General features: G+C 40.8%; 3 protein-coding genes across 4 annotated transcripts; 2 read left to right on the top strand and 1 right to left on the bottom strand.

The window, feature by feature from the left end:
- The first annotated feature begins 68 nt into the window (after positions 1-68).
- On the top strand, positions 69-8845 carry dipk1aa (divergent protein kinase domain 1Aa). Of its 2 annotated transcripts, XM_079347429.1 has the most exons (7): positions 69-276; positions 368-470; positions 4669-4803; positions 5068-5175; positions 5266-5442; positions 5531-5662; positions 6103-8845. In XM_079347429.1, exons 2-7 carry the CDS (start codon positions 417-419, stop codon positions 6781-6783), a joined length of 1287 nt encoding a protein of 428 aa, XP_079203555.1. In that variant the 5' UTR covers positions 69-276; positions 368-416; the 3' UTR covers positions 6784-8845. The 2 variants fall into 2 exon arrangements, with proteins under 2 accessions (XP_079203555.1, XP_079203554.1); XM_079347428.1 differs by having other exon boundaries at positions 69-470.
- A 138-nt stretch (positions 8846-8983) lies between these two features.
- rpl5a (ribosomal protein L5a) lies at positions 8984-12185 on the bottom strand. The gene is made up of 8 exons (XM_079347431.1): positions 12054-12185; positions 11642-11711; positions 11421-11536; positions 11188-11322; positions 10881-11083; positions 10250-10427; positions 9429-9517; positions 8984-9156 (listed from the first exon to the last, which is right to left on the bottom strand). Exons 1-8 carry the CDS (start codon positions 12054-12056, stop codon positions 9054-9056), a joined length of 897 nt encoding a protein of 298 aa, XP_079203557.1. The 5' UTR covers positions 12057-12185; the 3' UTR covers positions 8984-9053.
- gfi1aa (growth factor independent 1A transcription repressor a) lies at positions 11031-22769 on the top strand. The gene is made up of 8 exons (XM_079347430.1): positions 11031-11106; positions 20369-20477; positions 20553-20758; positions 20849-21013; positions 21283-21689; positions 21891-22028; positions 22153-22318; positions 22427-22769. Exons 3-8 carry the CDS (start codon positions 20647-20649, stop codon positions 22603-22605), a joined length of 1167 nt encoding a protein of 388 aa, XP_079203556.1. The 5' UTR covers positions 11031-11106; positions 20369-20477; positions 20553-20646; the 3' UTR covers positions 22606-22769.
- The last annotated feature ends 227 nt before the right edge of the window (positions 22770-22996 follow it).

Below are 22996 nucleotides of genomic sequence, written 5' to 3'. Positions count from 1 at the left end.
TTTAAAATATCCACGTAATACTTATAATTATTTTTTTTAATTAAAAGTCTGCCATCAGTCAGTTCTTTTGTCAGTCCTGTCAAGTGCCTCAAATAAAAACATATATATTTTTGTAAAGGTACAATTTACGCATGCGCTGTAATGTTCCGTTTTTCCAGTTAGAGGAGGTATATGTTGCCTGACTTGAAAATCAGCAGCTGCTGCAAAGAGTGTGCAGTATGAGACCGATTCATACGAACTAATCACAAGGACAATCCGGGATCATACTGGATAATAGTGAGGTTGAGGTCGGAAAACATGAAGTCATTTCCTCTCGCTCTGTAAACCGCTTCGTTTTATGTGGCAGACGCTTTCCCTGTGTGTTTAGGATCATCTCCCACAGCCAGGTCCACGTACTGAGATGATCTATTTCTGTGATGGCGAAGGGTCTGTTTCCTCGGGCCTGGGTGAAAAAGTCTTTCTACTTCCAGGTAATGCTATTGCTCAATAGGTTTTCATTAAAGAGAATTTATTCCACTATTTTTTATTTTCAAATTGACTGTGATCCTGTGAATGCTACTGGGGGTCCTCAGGGTGTCACATCAAGTGACATGTACCTAGTCAGGTTGATGTGATAGCGATCGTATGTGCAAATTGAAAATACCTGAGGAATGTGGCCTTGGATGGGAGAACAAGTAGAAAGTCTATTTGTTGGTCCACGATGGTTATGAAAGAGCAAACTACAAGCCCACTACCACTAAGACGAGGTGAGTACAATATGTGAAGAGATATAAACCAAACCAGGCTTCATCTCCTGGTGACAGAAAGTATAGTCTCTCTTTTAACCATCATTACTTACAGTAATTAGCAGTTTTTTTCCTCTTAATCATTAGGCTGAAAAAGATAGTCTTACATATGAGGAACACAGCTGTTTTACACATCAGCATTTCCGATTATGTGGTTAAACCACCTGATTTGGATACCGGTGGCTTGCTGTCAGATACAACTAACAGTACAGAAAAGATTAGGCAAGAGGAGAAGAATACAGGCTGGTAAAGGCTTTGTAGGAAGTGTAATTTCTTCATTGTGAACAGCAATGTAAATTTATAACAACTGTGCGTAATTTACAATCTGCTGGCTAAAGTCCTCTGACAGTGTAATGTTCAGGAGGTGTATTGTAAGGGCCAAGCTAATTTAATCAGCTTTGGACAATATTTAACTTCACTGGCCAATGTTTCCTGGGGCCCCTATGACTGGTTTACACATTTAGGCTGCACTTCATCCTGTGCTTGTTAAACTAGCTCCCTCCACCACATGATACTCTACTCTCAAACTTACACAAACAACACTGTGTGCATGAAAGGTTTCAGTTCTCTTCACATTGGAATATGCAAAGGACATATCTGGTGTATGTTTACGAGTCCTGTGGTGTGTAATCAGGGCTTCTTCTGTGCCTTTGTTTTGGTAAAAACTTTGTGATATAAGGAGAGAGGAAAGCTCTACCAAAATGTTTGGTTCTTAAATGAACATGGACCTCAAGCATTGCTTTAGCATAATCAGTTCTGTTAACAAGTTTTCATATTTTCCTTATTGGAGAAAAAAAACATGCAACTGTGGCTAATACCAAGTCTATAAAGGTCTTTGTTAGGACACCTGCTGGTTTGCAGTGATAAAGCACACACTCTGCAAAAGGTGTCATTGTGCATGTTTTGCCTTTGCAGAGTATGTAATGCCTTTGCACTCATGATTTAGGCTTATCATGCCTATAATACAGAGACAGGATTTGGGGAGTCAGCTAGAGTCAGAAATTGGGGACAGAGAGAGTGGGTAATGACATGCAGGAAAGGGGCGACAGGTCAAATTTGAACCCACGCACGCTTGGTGGACCTCCACGCCCAAAGGTGTCACGGGTTTGAGTTTTATCCAGGTGACTCAGGGAAACAGTGTCTGGGAGCATTCTATTCATTAAGATCATATCTAAATATCTAGACAAAAATAGAAGTTTTTTTTTCATTTAAAAAACTTTTTGAAGATCATAACACAATAGGAAACAAAGTCCTGTCTGCATCCTGTCTGTTGGTAGTGGATCTGTTCAGTCTTTAGCCTTTGTCCTGTTTTGGGGGCTTATTAAGCAATAATTTATTCATCCGTATTCAGTTTGAGATGGAATAAAAACCCTCATCTGTGCAGTTGTCTTGCTTGGTCGGGGACATCTGGACTGCAGACAACATGACACAAACTGATGAGGACAGACGATCCTGTCCTGAGGAGGACTGTAAAGGAAGTAGGAGAAAAAATGGTGGCTATTGTGGGTCACAGTTCCAAATCCTAACATGTACGACAATCTGATACCGTTGGACTCCATAAGCAGTCAACACTTCATAAGAGTTTCCACTGTGTAACTGTATGAGACTGTTGACAGCTGGGAACCCTACAGTTTGCACTCCAGGCTTTTGTACTGTGTGACTCTGCAGTTCGTGCAGTTTCCCTGCCTGTAGCACTCATGATCAGCTCATCTCCTGAGTAGTAACACATAGAAAATAAAACATAACTGTGTTAGACCTTGTACATCTTTATTTCATTCTGAGCATTTTCAGAAGGTGGAATATGTTGTTTTCAACCTTATTTCATTTTAGTTTTGATTGTTTTTTTTATGTTTTGTAATGATTTAAAATAAATTTTCAGACCCATTAAAAAGATTATACATACACTTTTGGCTTTATATATATTTGCAATAATGACACTTAAATATTTAAACGAACTGGAATAGTGAAAAAACAGATCTCATACAACATTGTAAATGTGCCCTCGAGTCGAGACAAAATCATCTCTCTTGGTTGAAGTGCCACTCTTTACAGACTTAATGGTCGTCAACAGCTTTTTAATTCTTGACTCGCCTGAATGGGATCAAGTAAGTTCATCGAATGTTGTCTTAGCTAAAACAAACTCTGCATATTTACTCAGGGAGAGAGGAGACACGACTTAAAACCACAGATAGCACATGAAGGATAAAGTCCTTTCACACTCGGGTTTCATTTCTTTATCTCTGAGGCTTCATCATGTGTTTGCATGGACGCACTGACACACAACACTCAGCCAGTGCGTGCATGTTACACGTCCATCCTGGCACTATGTCGTCTGTGTGTGTTTCCATGCATGTTTTCTATGCACAGTTCCTGCAGCGTTAGATGTTCTTTTTTAGATGCAGATAGCAGGAGTCAGATCTGATAGTGGTGTGTTGTTGCTTTCTACTCCCCTGATACCTCCCCTTCCCTCCCTGGAGGCCCACTATCTGTTTGTTCATCACTGCAGGACGCTGAGAGTTTGAAATCCAGGCAGCTTTATCCAGAAGAGACTACCCCTCTAACATGAAGCTGCTGGCCCTTGGTACTTTAATGAAATGCACCGGAGGGAACAAGAAATGTACTATCATGCTTTTCATGTGTCTCTTATATCCCTTTGCGGATCTGTTGAGCTCATATATGGGGGATGTGTTGCATAGTTTGTGTGAACAAATTCCACACAAAAAAGCCCAGGACCTCACTATGGTTTTTCTTTTTTGTTGCGTGCAAAAGAAGTCACATGCTTTAATCTTAAAATAATCTGTATTTATGGCAGTAATTAAACCTCATGTGTGAGCCTGAATGTGAATCCAGTTCTTTCATTTCTCCTGCAGTATGTATGGACACTGCAAAGAAGAGTAATTTCAGCACATCAACAAGAAAACAACTTTCGCTCTGTCCCTGCCTCACTGGCTGCATGTTGAGTTGGGATTTTGGGTCTGTGCTGCAGCTGATTCTGGAGGAACAGTACAGCATACTGCCAAAATACACGCTACATAAGCTCCTGATGCCATGTGATCAGAGCGAGAATCAAAATCACTTTATCCTCACAAGTGCAGCTACAGCGCTTTGAAGAAGGAAAAAAAAAAGTAATGTCACTCAGTGTTGCTGACATAGCAAATGTGACCTACATTCCTCTCAGTTTTCCACTGTGCCTTCCAACAACTCGCTTTTTCACTTCTTTTCTTTTTTTTTTACTAGATTGCTTTGCAGGAATCTCTTGAACTAATTGTTTTTGGTTAAACGATTTTCAGCTAATTGCAAAACTTATTTAATATGAACATGGTTTGATTTATAGTGTGCATGCCCATATGTCTTCTGGGCTTTTCATGTTTTTAGTTTTGTGTTTTCTCACCTTAAGGTGTCCCGGAGACACTAGAACTCTCCTGGAATGAAGAAAGTTCAGCTTTTATTGTTATAGACTGCATTTAACTAGCAAACAATCAGACTTCTGTATTGTGAGGCATGTGACTTGTTCATCCTGTGACTCTGCTGGTAACTAGATTTTATCTTTTAACATGCCATAGCCAGAATGTCGTTGCGCGCTGGAACCATTGGATATTTACCTCCAAACCCCAATCCAGCTTTATGAGCCTTTATTGCTCATGACAAGTAATTAAGCAGTCAGTAGTGTGTTATCGGACACCTCCACGCCGTAACCATGGTAAAACATTAAGAGATCAGGTTTGATTAGAGAGTGATTGGATCTACAACCTTTCTGTGTACTGTGTCTGTCTGTGTAACATTGATACAGGCAGGACATCTATGTCTGGATGCACACATTTTAATGATGCCATGTCAGGTATGTTGTTAGGATTAAGAGTTTCTGCTCTATCTCTCTCTTCAGGCTCGGATCTCGTTTGTGCGGGTGAAGTATCTGTTCCTCACATGGCTGACGGTGCTGGTGGGGAGCTGGGTGATCTACGTGCAATACTCCACCTACACAGAGCTGTGCAGAGGACATGAGTGCAGGAACGCCATTGTGAGTGGTGGCTTTCAAAAAAAACATCTTGCCATTTTGGATGATATTTTACGAGATTTGAGTGATTGACTTTTAGAATACCTCCTCCATGAGCATCACACGGCCGTATTTTGCATCAAAGTCCGATTTTAGAGGTTGCTTTACTCAAACTCAACCACTTGACTGGATAAAAAACGTTCACTTGTTCTGTTTTGAAGATTCATTCCAGTTTTTTTTTTGCTTGCTAACATAATGGTGGCCTGACATCTTCTCTATTTCTTCAAGTGTGATAAGTACAAGAAGGGAATCATCGACGGCTCCGCCTGCAGCAGTCTGTGTGACAAACAAACGCTCTACCTTGGCAGGTGTCTCTCAGCTCTGCCAAATAACCAGGTAAGAAAACGTCACAATTTAAGTTTCAAGTTGTTTTTTTTTCAGAGCGTTCAGCCTGCTCACTGTTGTTTCCACGGTCCTTTCTGCCAGGTTTACACAGGTAGCTGGGGAGACCGTGATGGGATCATCCGCTGCAAGTTGGGGGAGGTTGTACACTACGAACTGGGTGAGGAGCCAGAGCCACGGAGGGAAGCCCCCGTGTTCGACAAACCCACCCGAGGAACATCAGTGGAGAAGTTCAGAGAGATGGTCTTCAATCACCTCAAGGTAAAAGATTGAGACAGATAGGTTCAGCATGAAGCAGAAAGTGTGAAAGTGTTCTTTAACTCTTTGCCCCTGTTTACATTTCCCTCAGTCCAAGCTTGGAGAGCAGGCTAACCTCGCCAATCTCGTCAACCAGATCCTCTCTGTCGCCGATGGCAACAAAGATGGACGGGTGTCCCTGCCAGAAGCCCGCTCTACATGGGCCCTGCTGCAGATGCATGAGGTATGATAACGTGCCACTGAATAACAACATTAAAAATGGTTCTTACCTGCTCAACAAAATGTTAGATTTCCCTTCTGATCCAATTGCCAAAAAAAAAAAAATTTCATTGGTGATTACAGAAGGCCGAAGCAAAAGGAAGAGAGGTATACAGATGTACAACATGTCGCACCCAATTGGAGCAAGCACAGATCAAACAAAGACATCAAAGTAGTGCATTGCAACAAAGACTACATAGGCAAGATATACTGCAGGAAAAGAACAGTGAGAGGCCACGTTTAAAGTACATACAAGACGTTACATGGAGGCAGGCAGAAGGAGATTATCCCTCCTGTTTTATCTCTCAGAACAAACTTTATTCATGTAATCCTTCAGTGTTGCTGTCGACGTGATATCATTTCCCTTTTGGCTCCGTGGTGAGAGATTTGTGCTTTGTCTTTGAGGTACTGCTGGGCCTGCTGCTCCAGGATCGTGGTCACACTCCTCGTTTCCTGGGTTACTGTGGGGACTTGTACATGACAGAGCGAGTCCACTACGGGCCCTTGTATGGTCTATCCCTGCCCTGGCCGCTGGTATCGTGGGTGCCCAACGGCGTGCAGCGCACTATAGACCAGTGGTTCACCCCCTCGTGGCCTCGTAAAGCTAAGATCTCCATGGGGCTGCTGGAGCTGGTGGAGGACATCTTCCACGGCACCTACGGCAGCTTCCTGATCTGTGACCTCGCGGCTGCTCACTTCGGTTACACCGACCACCACGAGCTCCGCCTAACCAACCCCCAAGCAGTGGTACCTGAGGACGAGTTCAGGCGTTCCATGCGGGCGATGAAGTGTGAGTCAGACGCAGACTGCGTGTACGGGGTGGACTGCCAAACGTCATGTGACGTGGCAGAGAAACGGTGCAGGGAGGAACCGGTTCAGCCAAACTTAGCGAAGGCTTGCGGTACGTTGAAGGACTACATCCTGCGGGGGGCGCCATCAGGGCTAAGGGAGGAGCTGGAGAGGCAGCTGTACGCCTGTATGGCTCTGAAGGGGAATGCTGGACAAATGAACATGGAGCACTCACTCATCCTCAACAACCTGAAAGCTCTGCTGTGGAGACAGATCTCTCACACCAAGGACTCGTGAGGACAAGAAATCAGGCCAGTTCCTCACAGGGAGCTGAGGATTCAAGATGCTGTGATTTAGTATAGCAAATATAAAAAGATCCTTTTTTTATCAACTCAGACTGAAGGAGATTCTACCTCCTCTTTTCTGAAGCTGGAAACCTGGAAAACATGAGAATACTTTCAAGTTGAAGACTGAAATGAACTGAATGATTGCATGTTTCCATCAGCTGCACTTAAAATAGGCAACCACATCTTGTTGCATTGTATTGTTCACCACAGAGGAATGTTAGAAGGGCACTGCTGGAAAAACAAAGAACACCTTTAAACAGATTTTAGTGCTGTTAGTCTCAAGAGCTGCTATTGCTGATGTTGACGGGCTCACGAGGTTATTTAAGAAGCGTCTTCTGTTTCGATTTTAAAATCATGAAAAAGTACTGTTCATGGTAATATAAAAAGACAAAAAAAATAGCAGTGTGTTAGTTCAACTGTCAGACCCTGTGAGCTCTCAAGTACTCCTGTTACAGTCCTTGTGTCCTTAAGTTGGGAGCTTTCAGACATGTTGATCATGCTCCGGGCTGTTCGTGAAAACTGAGCTGAAAATCAGCTGATTTGTCTGACGTCCTGGACAGACTAAGTATTCCTCCAGGTGTCAGGGTTCATGCTAAACGCGTCTCTTCAAACTAATCTAGATCACATTGCCTGGACAGAACTCAAATTCTAAATTATAACAGTGTTATCTTATCTTTCAGTAAACATAGGAGTGGAAAAACATATTACGCAATCGTGAATTGATGAAATGAGGCTTTATAGTGTTTCACCATTTATTTTTGTCTGGGGTGTTTTGTGAATTCTCTCAGCGTCACAGATTTTACTGTAAATTGATTTTTTTTTTTTTAAGTACGGTAGTCAACGCAAACAAATTTTAACTACACATTCCATAATCACACAACAATCCTCTGAGCCTACTCATGGTGTAAATATTTAAACAAAATGATTTCTCTGTTTAGGAAAAGGTGAAATATTATCCTTAAACAGCGGGGCACTTCACTTTTTAATAAAGGTTGTTCAACCTGCAGTGAAATGTGCAATAAACAAAAGACTGACTTCAGCTGCACATTTACACTCAATGAAAGCACCACTATGTGTTTGAAGGAGCGAGATGTATCGATGTGTGATCGACTCAAAATGTTGTAAAAAATGAAGACACAGTTAACTTGAAGTTTTTAAACAAGTTATCAATTGAAATAGAAACTGTGACTCCTCGGCTGCACAGACGGCACATTAAGATCACGTACTTGTTGTGGGTCTCGTAAAGGGTTCAGTTTGACAAGATGATGTGACCTTTAACAAGTACAAATGAGCGGTTAATTAAAGGACAAGGTTTCAATGAGTGTAGACGTTTTTACAAACACTGCCTCTATACAGAATCAAGAAACTGGTATTATCAAAGCCATGGAGCGCTCAGCGTCCTGAAGGCTTGTGGTGGCTTTCACTCATCTTGATAAAAATGAAGCCACAAAGTGGACACTGTGGTATTTGTCAGTATTTCACGGAGGTCATGTAATGTGTGAATGTCCATGTATATCAGTCTGCTGTAGATTGTCCATCTGCAACTCTGCTGACATTGTTAATGCTGCTACAGTGACATGAAGAGTTGTCTATTTGACTCAATTTGTGAAGGTTAGCAACTTCTGGAAAAGACGTTTAGCTTCAGCGTGCTGTCTCACTATGTGACTAAATGTCTCAGTGCCATAGAATCATGCTGATGTCATTTTTGAATGTTAACCACCTTTAATGGTGGAGATGTCGATCTATTATCGTGGTCACATCTCAGTGCATTTAATACGATTTATTTTCTATCATCCCTTCCAGACGTTGCTGTTGTGAAGTTACTATGACGAGTCATCACGACTCATTAGACCAACTGCAAACTGCGTATCAGAACAGACGTGACCTGTGAAGCATGTCAAGCTTGTGGTCGATGCTGCTGTTTAAATTTTGAAAATATAAAAAAGTGTTTACCTATTGAAGAAACCAGCATGATTTTGCACAATTAAAAACTACACACCACTTCACTGTAACCCATCCTGTGTGCTCCGTTTTCATTCCCTCGTACATGATCAAACTTTAAATATTTCTGCAATTGTTCTTTCAACGCTGACTACCTTTTAACAAAGTGAACCACTCCACATAAACCACATGAAGAAAGGACTCAGATGAAAGTTTGAAATAAATTTATTTGTCTGTAATGTGTGTTGTGAAACGCTGCGGAGCGCTGTGGCGAGTCCCCTAACCGTCCCCTGCTTCTTGTTCTTGTGCTCGTAAGAAGCTGGCCTTCTTCTGGGCGACGCGGTCCTTCCTCTGTGCCAGAGATAACTTGGCGCGATTCCACCTGTCCGGAAAAAAGGCACAAAAACAACTCCATTAACATTCAACACTGTTCGTCCGCTCTGCACTGGGAACCTCCCAGTACAGCCACTTAATTTTTAATATAGAGAAGTTCACATTACTCCTTGTATTCATATATTGACATGAGTATTTGAAGGCTTTTAAAAGCATTTGACCATTTGACTTTTTGGCCCACAGCACCAGAACATGACACTTCCTATCTTACAGGGGAAAAAAAAAAAAAAGACAATCACAAGATAAGAATGAGGAACCCACCTCTTCTTTTTGATGTCTTTTTTGAGTTTCTTTTCGTGGACAGGGTTCGCTCTGATGGCAGCATGTGCTTTTTTGTACATTTCTTCAACCTGAAACAAAAAACATATTTAAGTTTAGATTTTTTTAAAGATATATTTTTAACAGTTATAAATGTACAGTGGGCTGCACTCAACATTGAGATAACGACAGGTGTTTGCTCTGGTTCATTTTGCTTCTCTCAGCCCCGTCTTGAAAGGACAGTGAACATCAGCTAATGCAAATGAAGGACCAACTACATTTTGCTCAGCGTGCTTTTTATCATCATCAAGAAGCAGAAGAATCAGCGCACACCAGCGTTAAGACTACTGATGAAGTAACACTGCTCACAAATTTTCTTCTTTTCAAATCTTTAAACATTTTCTTCATCGTGTACCAGCAGACAACTGTCAGGAACCGCCATAAATAAGCACAATTCCTTCTTACGCCTGAAAGCTTCACGAAGAACGTCAGCGCTCTCTGGTGGACAACATGTGCAACTGAGATACTGGATTCATCTTGCTGTAACAGTTCCCCTCTTACAAACTGAGAACGCTTTTAGGGACTTCCAAGTTCTCTGAACTTTGCAGAAAGAAGTCACTACACTGTCCACCCACTGACACGTTCTTCTACTGAACAGTTGATCACATTTGACTCGACTGAGGGATGATTGAACTATACTGAAGGAATCATTACACAAAGTTCAATTATAGATACGCTGAATTAGGGAAATCTAGCTAAACATTAGATGATACTGCGTGTCGTTTATTGTACTCTTATTGGTTATTTGCCGTCTGTGTTCTTACTGTATCTGGCGTGACTCCGTTCTTGACGAAACGGGAGAACTGTTTTTTGTAGGCGTCCTCGTCCTCCTCCATCAGATACGACATGTAGTCTGCCACGTTCATGCCCATGATGTGTTTGCGGTGCACCTCAGCGTTAAACTCTTTGCTCTCGACATCATAGCCGGGGAAACGTTTCATACTACAAACAAAGGAGAACACAGGTGAGGATTAAAAAAAAAAAAAAGAGAGAATTACCCAGAACAATTTCACATTTTGTAACATTTCTTTTGACATTTTCTTTCATTGTAATCAAGTTACTTTTTCCCCACAACATTGTGGAAATTAACAGGCATTTGCTTTGGTTTATTTTGCTTCTCTCAGCCCCGTCTTGAAAGGACAGTGAACATCAGCTAATGCAAATGAAGGACCAACTACATTTTGCTCAGCGTGCTTTTTATCATCATCAAGAAGCAAAATATTCCCCGCAATTGCACAGAGTGTACAAATAGATTCAAAATAAGAGAAATGTGCTGAAAGGAAACAGCAACTTATTTGCGTTCTACTCAACAGAGCCACTGATGCAAGACAATCATGCCTTCTCTTATAAGACCTGCTTCAATGTGAGTAAACGGTTGGTGATGCACACACTGACCTGTGAGGGATAGCCAGCCCGCCGTCTACAGCCCCCTTTAGCGCACCAAACACCTTGTTCCCTGTGGTTGTTCTGGCCAGGCCTGCATCAAGGTAACAGGTGAAGGCGCCCGGCTGTCCATCTATGCTCTCAACGTTAAACTCATCTCCTGTCACCTCCACCTGGCCCTCGTACACCTGGTCCATGCCAAACTTGTGCAGCAACTAGAAGGAGCGATGACAGTAAGGTCAGACAACACTTGACTAATCTGCTCCAGCAGATACCAGCGTCTGAAACTTTCGATACGTGTGTGTGTGTCAGCACTTACCCGTCGAGCTAGCAGCAGTCCAGTACAGTAGGCTGCAGCATAGTTAGTAAGGCCAACAGTGATACCATATTTGGACAGCTCGTGAGAGTAAGCAGCACACACAATCTGGTCTCCTTCGATCTTTGCATAGGCAATCTGGCACAGACGAGACAAAAAAAAGTTAAAAAGAAAGGGTAAATCCGGCAATTTTCAACATTTAATATCGAGTTTCAACTAGTCTTCCGTTCTCTTACCTGACAGCAGATGTCCCTGTTTGAGAACCGGACTATCATCCTGTACTTTGGGGTGTTGTACTTGTTCTTGTCCTGCACAACCAGCCGCTTACGTGCAAAAAAGTCAGTTTTCCCCTCTGTGGAGTGGGAAAAAAAAAAAGGGAGTGGAACAATGTTCTAAACACGTTTGATAAAAGAGCTCAGATTAGTGACGAAAGCTCAACATAAACATTTTGTCTCACCTCTCCTTCTTCTGAATTTGACTTCATATCTCTTGAAGTAGGCCTTGTTCTTCACCACTTTGACGAAACCCTGAGAGGAGGAGCAGAGTCCATGTCATCTCACTGAGCTGTGGCAGAAATCTAGCATACTAAAAACTTACTAAAATAATACAAAAATGTGAAGTTTACAGCACTTTATATCAATGACGTATATTGGCAATAAGAGTCTCGGTGTGCTGCAATGCAGGTCAGCTGAGGTTTCATCGGCCATGGAGGCGCCACGCTGGAGCTCAGCGGCTCACTGCCACCGACACACCGCAAACATCCACAAACATCTGACCCCGACATCACGGGAAACATCTTTTAATCAATGACCACAATCAATACAGACTCAGACCATTTTAACCGAACACGTATAACTTTATTTACGTACCATTTTTGTGGATTTTGCCTCCCTTCTCTCACACCTCGGAAACTGTCTGCTTTAAAAGGAAACCTGACTAATGCTACCTCATTGAAACAGGATGGGCCATCAGAAGCAGCGCCCCCTGCTGCACCGGATGAGCATAACACGTGTGAATCGACAGGGGGCAGCAGAGCTTCACGATGCTTCTTCCAAAGTGATGTTTCTTTAGATAAAGATTGACAAAAACAACACGTGTTGCACTAAGTGTCTTCGCAAAACGGAACATTGATGACAGAGCGAGAGTAGGCTAAATGGTGCAAAATTACATTTTCAGTAAGACCAGTTAAGTATTTGACAAAAACAAACGTGAAGTAAGCATCCTACATAATGCCCTTTTGCTGCTCTGTTTTAATGTGCCTTGTTTTATTTCTGTAACTCATGCACCTGCCCAGGTAAGGACGACAGTTGAAGAATAGTTATGATGGCTAAACTGGCACATTACAGAAATATTATCACCTTGCATTGTTTCTAGAACTGTAAATACACAATTTAAATTGAACGTCCGTCATTTCATAATAAACCATTAGAACCAAATTAAAGTAACACTGGATACAAATTATTGGATTATAATCCCTCCTAGGTTCACGAATATCAGGACATTTTGCGGTATTGTCTTATTTTAGGATTAAAGGGGAGATCCATGTATGATATTTTGGATATGAATATTCAGAGCTATAAAACAACATGTAACACAAATATTTAAAAAAAAAAAAAAGTTTGACCATTGTTATATTCTTTCCTCAATTGTTTTTTCAAAGTTTTTGCCTTCTGTCAGTTTTAAGGTTGATCTTAATTTTTAGATTTGGGGCGTGATGAGAGCTGCATGCTTACAACTACCTGACACACTGTGACTTTTTTTAAGGCCAGCTTTGTTGATGTGTCATCCAAACTTATTGTGAAATCAAACTACTAGGCTGTATGATGAAATCTCTAAAGCTTGGGTCAAGTCTTGAGTTCATTCTAAAGAGGTCCGTTTTTCAGAAACCTTGTTTACCAGACTTTAATTTTATTATTTTTATAGTTTGTCCTGAATGAGAGACGGTGTTTGATATATATGATTTTTTTTAAAAGCTATGACCTACATGCACCCTGTTTTTTTGTTGATGTTTTTTTGTCTACAGTAGTAGTGGGCCAACATAATGTGTAATGGTATATAACAATTACAATAAGACCACAATAAGATGATATGAGATAAGATATAACTTTATTGATCCCCTACGGGGCTGCAGCAGCAGCAGTACAGAAAAAAAAGAAGTCAAAAACCGAATAAATAGTAACATAAATAAAATTGAAAAATAGTAAAACAGGATATATACAGAGGGCTATGCATTATAGTTCTCAACTAATAACTCAACAGGACAATGAAGAATGATGTGCAGTTAATGGTAGATTAAAGTGACCAGTGAAGATTTAAAGTGATATAAGCCTAATTGTTGACTTAATCATGAAAGAATACTAATTGCTATTTCACAGTATAAGGAGAATTTGGAAAACTGTCATAACGGTATGAGTAAGATAATTTATCTACATTCAGCAACAGTTAGTAAGTGTGACACAAGTAACCAAAAACATCAAACGTGTCATTCCTCTCAGGACATGGAGCCGCCTTTTAACCACAACCCATGGAGCTCTGCAGTGATTACTTAAAGTATAATGAGCATCATACAGATGGTGGTGTCATGGATTTAATGTTACTCCACAGGTCCCAGAGATCACAGTCATTCACAGGAGTGTGTTGAGACACAGGGCTGAACGCTATGGGCTGAACCGATAAGAGGCCTGATATCAGAAACAAACAAAGTCTTCTGTCCTAATCATGCTCTCCATTTTCTAAGTAACCAAAAGTGATTTAAAACACTAAACTAGTTCTGTCTGGCCTTGTTGTTTCATAATCTTCTCATTGTTTTTTTGTTTTTAATTAAATTTTAAACCACCATTTTATTAATTAAGGAAGTGCTGTAACTGTTATGCTATTGTTGAAAATATTTACCAGGAGGCCCATATCACTTTATTCAGTTTAAACTGTGATGTGAGAAACATTTTGTTTCTATTCTAAGAGAAACAGATCTGGGCAGGTCCAAATGTACCAGCTCCTCCAAGGCTCACTAATTTACACATTATAGCTCTTTTTTTTTGTACTTATTTAAACTTACATTTTCAGCCGTGGTGGTATATACAATAAACTAGGTAGTATTTAGCTTTATATTAGCCACAAAAACTTGACAATAAGGATCTTAGTATTCACAGGTATCATATAGGCCTAACCTCAAAAAAGGATAGGGAAATATTGTTTAACTTTTTTAAGTACTTTACACAAAGAACCAGCTTTATACTACTTTCATTGATTTAAGACCAAACAATTTGTGCTATTTCCCCTTTTTCCTCCTAGCTAAGCTAACTAGCGACTGAATGTCAAGATACCTTAATCTTTATATTAAACATGTTAACATTTTAGTTTCTTTAGCAGGATTTCCAAAGACGTTTGTTGCATTTCAGTGGTCAGACATTGGTCAAATGACCTTATTTGGTCTTAAAATCATGCAATGATTTCTTAGTCTAATAAGAAACCACGAATTCTGTGTGACACTTTATGTTAACTACATCCAAAATGTAGAAAAAGGAACCAGAGTCTTCTGCTTTTCTATTCAAGCGAGACAGATAAAATCCCTCAGTGTCACTATGGGTGCAGATGTTCTTAGCGTTAGATAAGAAAAGTCAGAGTCACTCTTGTGGATGGCTTCTCAAACTCTTTCAGCAGAATTGATTTCACAATGAAGACAAGCAACTTTCCAGTCATCTCCGGGTTGCAATGGTCACCCGTTAATAAGAGCTCATACAATAGGGGCAGAGGAGGGTGAACCACTGGTTATGTATCCTCTAGATGGTCAATTGTTTCAAAGCTTATTTTAAGCCTGACTTTCTAATCTTACATTTTAAAATTTAGCTTTTTTCCTGCCTGTATAGATAGTGTTTAAACAGAGGAATCATTTAGCAGGTATTTTGTGTGCTTTCATGATTTTATCACATAATGTGTTGAAAGCACATTGCTATGATGTTACAGTAGACTAGAAAAAGCTTCTGAGAAATCAAATTACAAAAAAACATGATTTGTCCCCAGGGGGGAATTCAGAGGCCCACAGAGCAGTAAATAAACAACAGTGCAGCTACACTAAAAATGTAACCTCATCCACAATGAGGTTAAAAAACGTTCATCCACAATGTGTTCACAGTCACAGCACGATAAGAAGACAGTGTTGACAAGCAACAAACTCTTTTCTTTCCTGACTCTTTTCTCACAACTGATTACATTATTTTAGTATACATTATATTTGCATACACATTTTTGAAGATCACGAGCATTTCCAATACTTGTTTTTGTCCCTTAAGACGTCAAAGGTTAGATAACATCCGTATCTCATTAATCTGTCAATACTTTTTTAGCATTAGAGGAAAGATTGTATTCATGATAGGGAGAAGTTCTTTGACAGAAAATCTAAAAATGGTAGACAGTGAGAAAAAATTAGTTCTGCTGAAACTAGGTTAGGTTTGACTAACTTAACACCTGACAGAATACTACAGAGACAGCAGTGATGGTGTAGACTTGAATGTGAAAAGGCAGTTTACTTCATCCCACATTTGACCACTGTTTTACACAACATGCAGAAACAGACAGCTGTCTGAGAGAAGAGAACAAATTAAGATTTAGAGAATCAGCAAAAACAATGTAGCTTTTGGACTTGCAGTAAGGGGTTAACCTGCTTGAAATTAATCTATATTTTCACCCCACAATTATATCATGGCTCAGACTTCGTTAATTTCTCCTTTTAAAAAGGCGATGAAAGTTATATAAAAAAACCCTCTAACTCTTAACATAACTTAAAAATAAATCAAATGCATCAACCCCAATGCAGGCTGTATTGGCTTGACTATGCTTGTTGACCTCTGTCCTTTCAAACAGCCATCTCCACCCCATTCATGCAGACATGAGACCATGAGACACACAATGACCAGGAAGCCTTGAACAGGTTTCTTCACATCCACGCACCAACGTCCCATAAGAGATTCTTTGGACTTGTTAGGGAAATTTACAACCAGAAACGGGCTGTTTTCCAAACAAGGGGAGCTGCTGATCACAGTGATGGATGAGGTGGCTGATTTGTGGAGTGTTTACAGCATAAATCCAAGCTCCTGTTTAGTTAAACATGAGAATTTCCTTCAGTGCTTCTTCCGTCTTAACACTTTTGAATTTTTTTTCAAGTCTTGCTGACCTGGGCAAAAGTTGTCACATCTTTCGAGCATATATGACTGTACAGCACAGTGATAAACAGATTTTGCTCAAAGAACAACAACAAAATATCAAAATCAATGTCCAGTAACACAGACAATTTTGCTAATGCTTCAGGAAGACAAGATTTAAATAAATTAGATGAAGGAAAAAAAAATTTGTGGAGCAAATGTGTGAAAGAATAACTCTCTTGTGGTCAGCAGCATCCAGTAAATCATTCATTGTGTTCAAAGTTGGTCCCTATCTGGGGGCTGCAGTTGGGGCGAGCTGGGAGCAGAAAAAGATTGGGCGGCCATTTCCAGAGGAGGGGGGTGCTGCAGGCTGTTGAACCTGAGGAAAAGAACTAAATTTGTTCATAGATTGTTTAAAAGAAAGAGGGAAGAGGGTGTAACATTGTGGTTAGAGCTCTGGAGCCAAAGGAACCTGTGAGGGGATGAGATAGCATGATGTGGTTTTCATTGAGATGCAGCAGCATCGTGGAGGTGCTGAGGTGAACACACAGACTGACAACTGCGGGACTTTACTGAGACATGAGCCAGGGAAAGTCAGTTTAGCCACAACATGGCTATTATAGCGTTTTATGCACTCAGTCAATTAAAACGCACATCTTTGATTCTCAAAACACTTGTAGAACACTGAATTAAGAAGAAGAAGAAGATTTACTTTATTGATCCTGAAGGAAAATAGCTTTTTTACACTCTGTAAATCATGCAACACACAGGCTGATATATATATATATTGTTTTTTTGTTTTTAATTAAATTTTAAACCACCATTTTATTAATTAAGGAAGTGCTGTAACTGTTATGCTATTGTTGAAAATATTTACCAGGAGGCCCATATCACTTTATTCAGTTTAAACTGTGATGTGAGAAACATTTTGTTTCTATTCTAAGAGAAACAGATCTGGGCAGGTCCAAATGTACCAGCTCCTCCAAGGCTCACTAATTTACACATTATAGCTCTTTTTTTTGTACTTATTTAAACTTACATTTTCAGCCGTGGTGGTATATACAATAAACTAGGTAGTATTTAGCTTTATATTAGCCACAAAAACTTGACAATAAGGATCTTAGTATTCACAGGTATCATATAGGCCTAACCTCAAAAAAGGATAGGGAAATATTGTTTAACTTTTTTGGATAGCCATGTTGTGGCTAAACTGACTTTCCCTGGCTCATGTCTCAGTAAAGTCCCGCAGTTGTCAGTCTGTGTGTTCACCTCAGCACCTCCACAGTACACATGCACAAACAAGATCCTATGGACATGCACTAATGGAGAGATGTGAGGGAGTGGCCCCTGGCAGGCACTCCCGAGCTGGTTGGAGGGGGGGGGGGGGGTTTGGTGGCTTGCTCAAGGGCACCTCAGCAGTGCCCACGAAGTGGTCTGGCATCTCTCCAGCTACCAGACCAATTTCCAGATTTTTGGTACACACCGGGAATCGAACCAGCGACCCTCCATTTCCCACCCCAGGAACCCTACGGACTGCTGCCTCAGACCATTAGTATCATAACACAGGGTCTCTGCAATGATGAATATACTGCAAGACAATGAGAATGATAATCACAACATTTAAAAAGGAAAGTGCAGGATAAATGTATTCAATGCAATTTAGCGTCTCAATTTTGCTAACATTGAATTTTTGCTGTAAACTGAACAGCAGCGAGTCAAAATCAAGACATTACCTCTGCATACTGCACACTCTGCTTCTATTATCAACATTCTCACACATGTGGTAATAGCCTCAGATTTATTTAAAACTATAAGAGTCCCCACAGTCTACCTCTAACGTCGCTGGAGCTGAAAGACCCCTGAGGTTTAGCTTGAGAAAATAAAGAGAAAATTACCTCAAGGTTCACCAGAACAATCTTTATTTAACCCTGCAACTGTGATCTGTACAAAAAAATAGACAACTGCTGATCCGAAAGGCAAAGCTAAAGTACAAACCCCCCTCCCCAGACCTTCATCGTGATCACTGCAATTGGTCTTCTATTTCAATCACAAACATTCTGTGAGACGACGAGAATCAAGGCCAGTGAGGGGAGAAATGCAGGGTTCAGGAGTGAAGGGAGGGGGGGATTACAGAGAGACAAAAGAGGAGGCTGTGGCAACACTGATAGCGTCTTCAGTCTCTGTTGGTTTCCTGTCTGAGTCAGTGTGTTACCCTGAGTTGCACATTGTCACATCAACAGTGACCTTCAGTGAGTTAAGTTTTCATTTTTCTACGAGAATAAGCAGAACACTTTCTGCATCAGTCTGCAGCTTGATTTGATAAAAAAATAGTGGATTTCAATTATTTATGAGGTGAGGTGAGGACGCTTTGTTTGCTATGCATATCTATGCACTTTATGCTTCGCTAAAAGGAAATAAAGTTGAGTGTGGATAAATTGTTTGATATCTGAAAGATGTTGCTGTGTTGTTGTAAGTTATGAGTCTGCAAAAGTGTTTGACAGGAAAACTGAAGTGTTGTTTTGTTTTGTTTTTTTGGTCATTTTGGTGGAGGGATCATAACTTTCAGGATAATAGTGAAAGTAGAGGTGAACACACAAGTAATGACTTTCCTTTCAGTGAGTGAAACATTCGTCTATAGAAATACATTAAAGTAAAAGGTTGGCACACACAAGTCAGGACAAAAGCTTCTGACAGGTTAAACATGCACAGGTAAGAGGTGTAGCACAAAGTACCTATGGTTTGGAAAATATGGCTTTAGTTGGCAATTCACCCTTTTACTTATGAAAGGAAATTATTGTGGCACAATGTTTATATGATTTAAAACTGCAGAGCAGAACATGAATCAGTGTTTTTGTTTGACTGTCATGGCTGACTGACATGGTTTTTTTTAGAGAGAGGGTGGGAGAGAGGGAGGGTAAGAAATGCAGTAACAGACAGTGCTAATGCGAAAAAGAGAAAGAGAGTGTTACAGTGTGTATGAGCAGAGGTGATTTGTGGTGTCTATATCTCCTATGACTGATAGTTTCACATTTCGACTCTGTCTGTGGACAAAGTTGAGGACAGTGTCAGTGCTGCTGCTGCTGCTGCTGCTGTGTGAGTATGGCACATGTGTTTCAGCTTGATGGCTCGGCTGTCTGCGCTTTGCTTGCAGGTCTCTCACATGTTGCAGCTGCATCAAACAAACTCTTTTCCCACAGTGGACACAAATCGATACTGCTCTGCTTGGGAGAGACCTTGAACAGATCCCAAAATCTTCGCTATGATTTGCATTTGAGCTTGACAGATTTCAACGAAGAACTTGTTTTCTATTTGATCGGATTCTGTATATTCAACGTCTGCTGAATGTTCGCGATGTTATTTAGTGGACATCCTAATTGGGCCCTGAGGTCTGAGAGGGGGTTTTAATCATGTAAAACAATCAGGCTGAAGCAGTGTCACTGTAAAGTGAAACCTCGGCTACCCACCAGCAGGCTGTTGTGCAGAGCGGCCGCGCGCGTCTCATTAACAGGATCACTTTACAACGAGTCAAACAAACAGGACATTATCCAACCCAGCCTGCTCTGACTGCAAGGAACTAGCCACACACACGTTTAATGTCTCATAAAACACACATTGGAGTTGTATCGGCCAGTTCCAGACAACTGGTTGACAGTTCTCCGAAGGTTTTGTTCAAATAGTGTAATGTACTAGGTTTTTGGATCATCCTTCTGAAGCCTGATTGAGAAATGCACAAATCCAGTTCCTGTTTTAATTCGTTTAGGATTTCCACGATTCTTGTTCAGCTTTTCCAACATTGGGACACAGTTGAAGGTTATATTTACCGATTAATAGTTTTATAGTGATCAACGAAACTTAATTTAATAATGTTGTGTGTTAAAGTCATTGTGATCATTCATTGTTATATTATTATACTTTTATAAAATATCTCAATCAAAACAGAGTTCAAATATGTACTGAACGTTTTAAATGTCTTTTATTAAACTGTAGAAATGATAAATTGCCATTGTTTATTCTCTCATGTAATTTACCCTCTGTCACATTTGCAGATGAACCTATGAGGACATAAACTACGACCTCTCCAATCCCATTTCTTCCGGGAGCTTTTTTTTGGGGGGACGGTGGTCCAACTTCTGGCCACCTGCCCAGCGACACCTGGTAAACGACACCGCCTCCTGCGCATGCGTAATAGCCTGCCAAAATCCCAACTCAGTCTCGCCTATCAACCAATAGTGTTCCAATCTGACCAGAGATAAAGTTGAAGCAGAGGAGTGAAGTCGAGTGAAGTGGAGGATTTCAGACTTGAGCAGACGGAACGATTAAAAACATGCCGAGGTCTTTCTTGGTGAAGAGTAAGAGGGCCCACAGCTACCACCTGCCCCGGTACCCTGATGATGATTACACCAGATTGGACACTATACTAGCTCATGTGTGCGCAGGTAGGTTTATCTGTGCGTAATTACGCACCTCTTTCTACAGATGCCAGTTAAACAGTCTTATGAGTCCTTTCTCTTATCTGCAATCTTTAGAGTCTAAGTGTCAGGCGGAATTGGAGCCGCAGGAGGATGTGAGCGCTGGAGATAACGGTCCGGGGTCTCGGTCCTCGAATTCACCGATGAGCTGTGGAGGCAGCGTGTGTGACCGATCCTCTGACTTTGATTTCTGGCGTCCCCCGTCTCCCTCCTCCTCACCAGGTCTGTGTACAAACATATTTAAACCAAACTACAACTGTTTTTAGAAGTTTCCGAATTAAATGCCTGTAAAAAAAAAAAAAAAAGTGGGTTTTTTGTCGTTGTTTTCCGTCACTTCATTTTTATCTTCAATAGAAAACCCATATTTACAACTAAATCAGATTAACATTTTAATTCGAGGACTTTAGGGTGACTATTTCTTAAAATACAACACGCCATGAACTTCTGTTCACCATTCTACCCCCTCACACCAAATTCAAATGTATTTCTAGATTCGGAGAAGAGTTCCACTCTTACGGCGGAGGACGGCCAAAACTTCAACAGTCCATTCTTTCCTTACTCCTGGACAGCCTATTCTAGCTCCGAGCTCAGGCATCTGGTTCAGGGGCCTCATCATCATCATCATCATCACCTGCTGGGCCACAGGGCGGCTCATTCTCCAGTCTACGATGCAGAGGACAGCAGCACCGAGCAGCTTTACGCACAGCGTGCCACGACGGCCGGATGTTACCAGGACTATTCTTCAACGAGCCAACAGATCTGCAGGATGCGGGACCGAAAAGAGCTGTATCTGGATGTTAAACAGAAACCCTTCGGAATCAAAATCAAGTCCGAAAGTGACTTTATTTGTTCTAATGTTGAGCCAAGTGGATCCTACAAGTGTATTAAATGTTGCAAGGTAAGTCAAAGTTTACTGAAGCATTAACAGAACAGATTCACAGAAGTTCTATCGTGTTTGCAAATATTTCACAAATTGTAAGCTGGAGCCAAATTTAGCCCTTGTCTTTTTCTTTAAACCATATCTTTAGTGCCACGCTACATATTGTAAAACTGTTTTGGTTTAGTCTCTCGATAAATGACATCCGTCTATTTTCTACAGGTGTTCTCTACTCCTCACGGGTTGGAGGTTCACGTACGGCGCTCGCACAGCGGGACGCGGCCGTTTGAGTGCGGGATATGTGGGAAAACTTTCGGGCACGCAGTGAGCTTGGATCAGCACAGGGCAGTTCACTCGCAGGTAAGTTCAAATTCACCTTATGGCATTGGAAATAGTTTCGTTTTTGTAAAGGCCTTCCGTGTATTTTTGCAGTTACTCACACCAGATCAAGATCTATTGTAATGACACTTGTTTGTTTTTTTAGGAGAGAAGCTTCAGCTGTAAAATCTGCGGCAAAAGCTTCAAGCGCTCCTCCACGCTGTCGACACACCTGCTCATACACTCGGACACGAGACCTTATCCGTGCCAGTACTGCGGGAAAAGGTTCCACCAAAAGTCCGACATGAAAAAACATACTTTTATCCATACAGGTGAGACACTAAATAGTCATATAAATGCAACATAACTAAATTCATGACGATCCGTGCGTCATGCGTAAAAATGTCTCTAACACTCATGTGATCTCGATGCTGCTGCAGGTGAGAAGCCGCACAAGTGCCAGGTGTGTGGGAAGGCCTTCAGTCAGAGCTCCAACCTCATCACGCACAGCAGGAAACACACGGGGTTCAAACCCTTCGGTTGTGACCTGTGCGGGAAGGGGTTCCAGCGGAAAGTGGACCTGAGGAGACATAAGGAGACTCAGCACGGACTCAAATAAGCAGATTTCAACATGAACTTCTGCACTTCCAATGTTTCTTGACTGTGTGTTATTTGATTCTATTTTATGATGAATTTAAACTATTTCTATACTTGAATGCAGTTATATTATTTACCCTGAGATATTCTGGTTGACTTTATTGAAATAAAACTTTATTTATCAAGTATAGTGTGTTATCATTATTAAAGTTAAAGAGGCTGCAGCCGTTTAAAAAACACGTTTGCTACGATTTATTCCAATAAAAAGGCAAAAACACTGCTTTGTCTTACAGTCATGGATAGAAAATTTTAAAGCATGTTGCCTGTTTTTTTTATGTTGGGAAATAACAAATCGACATTTGAGAACTCTCTAAATGATAAACATGTATATAAAAACCTTTTCTCATTGTTTA

The sequence above is a fragment of the Symphodus melops genome (assembly GCF_947650265.1).
Source record: "Symphodus melops genome assembly, chromosome: 7".
In the NCBI taxonomy this organism is placed as follows: domain Eukaryota; kingdom Metazoa; phylum Chordata; class Actinopteri; order Labriformes; family Labridae; genus Symphodus; species Symphodus melops.
The sequence above is the reverse complement of the archived record's forward strand: the minus strand, read 5'-3'. Positions and strand labels throughout refer to the sequence as shown.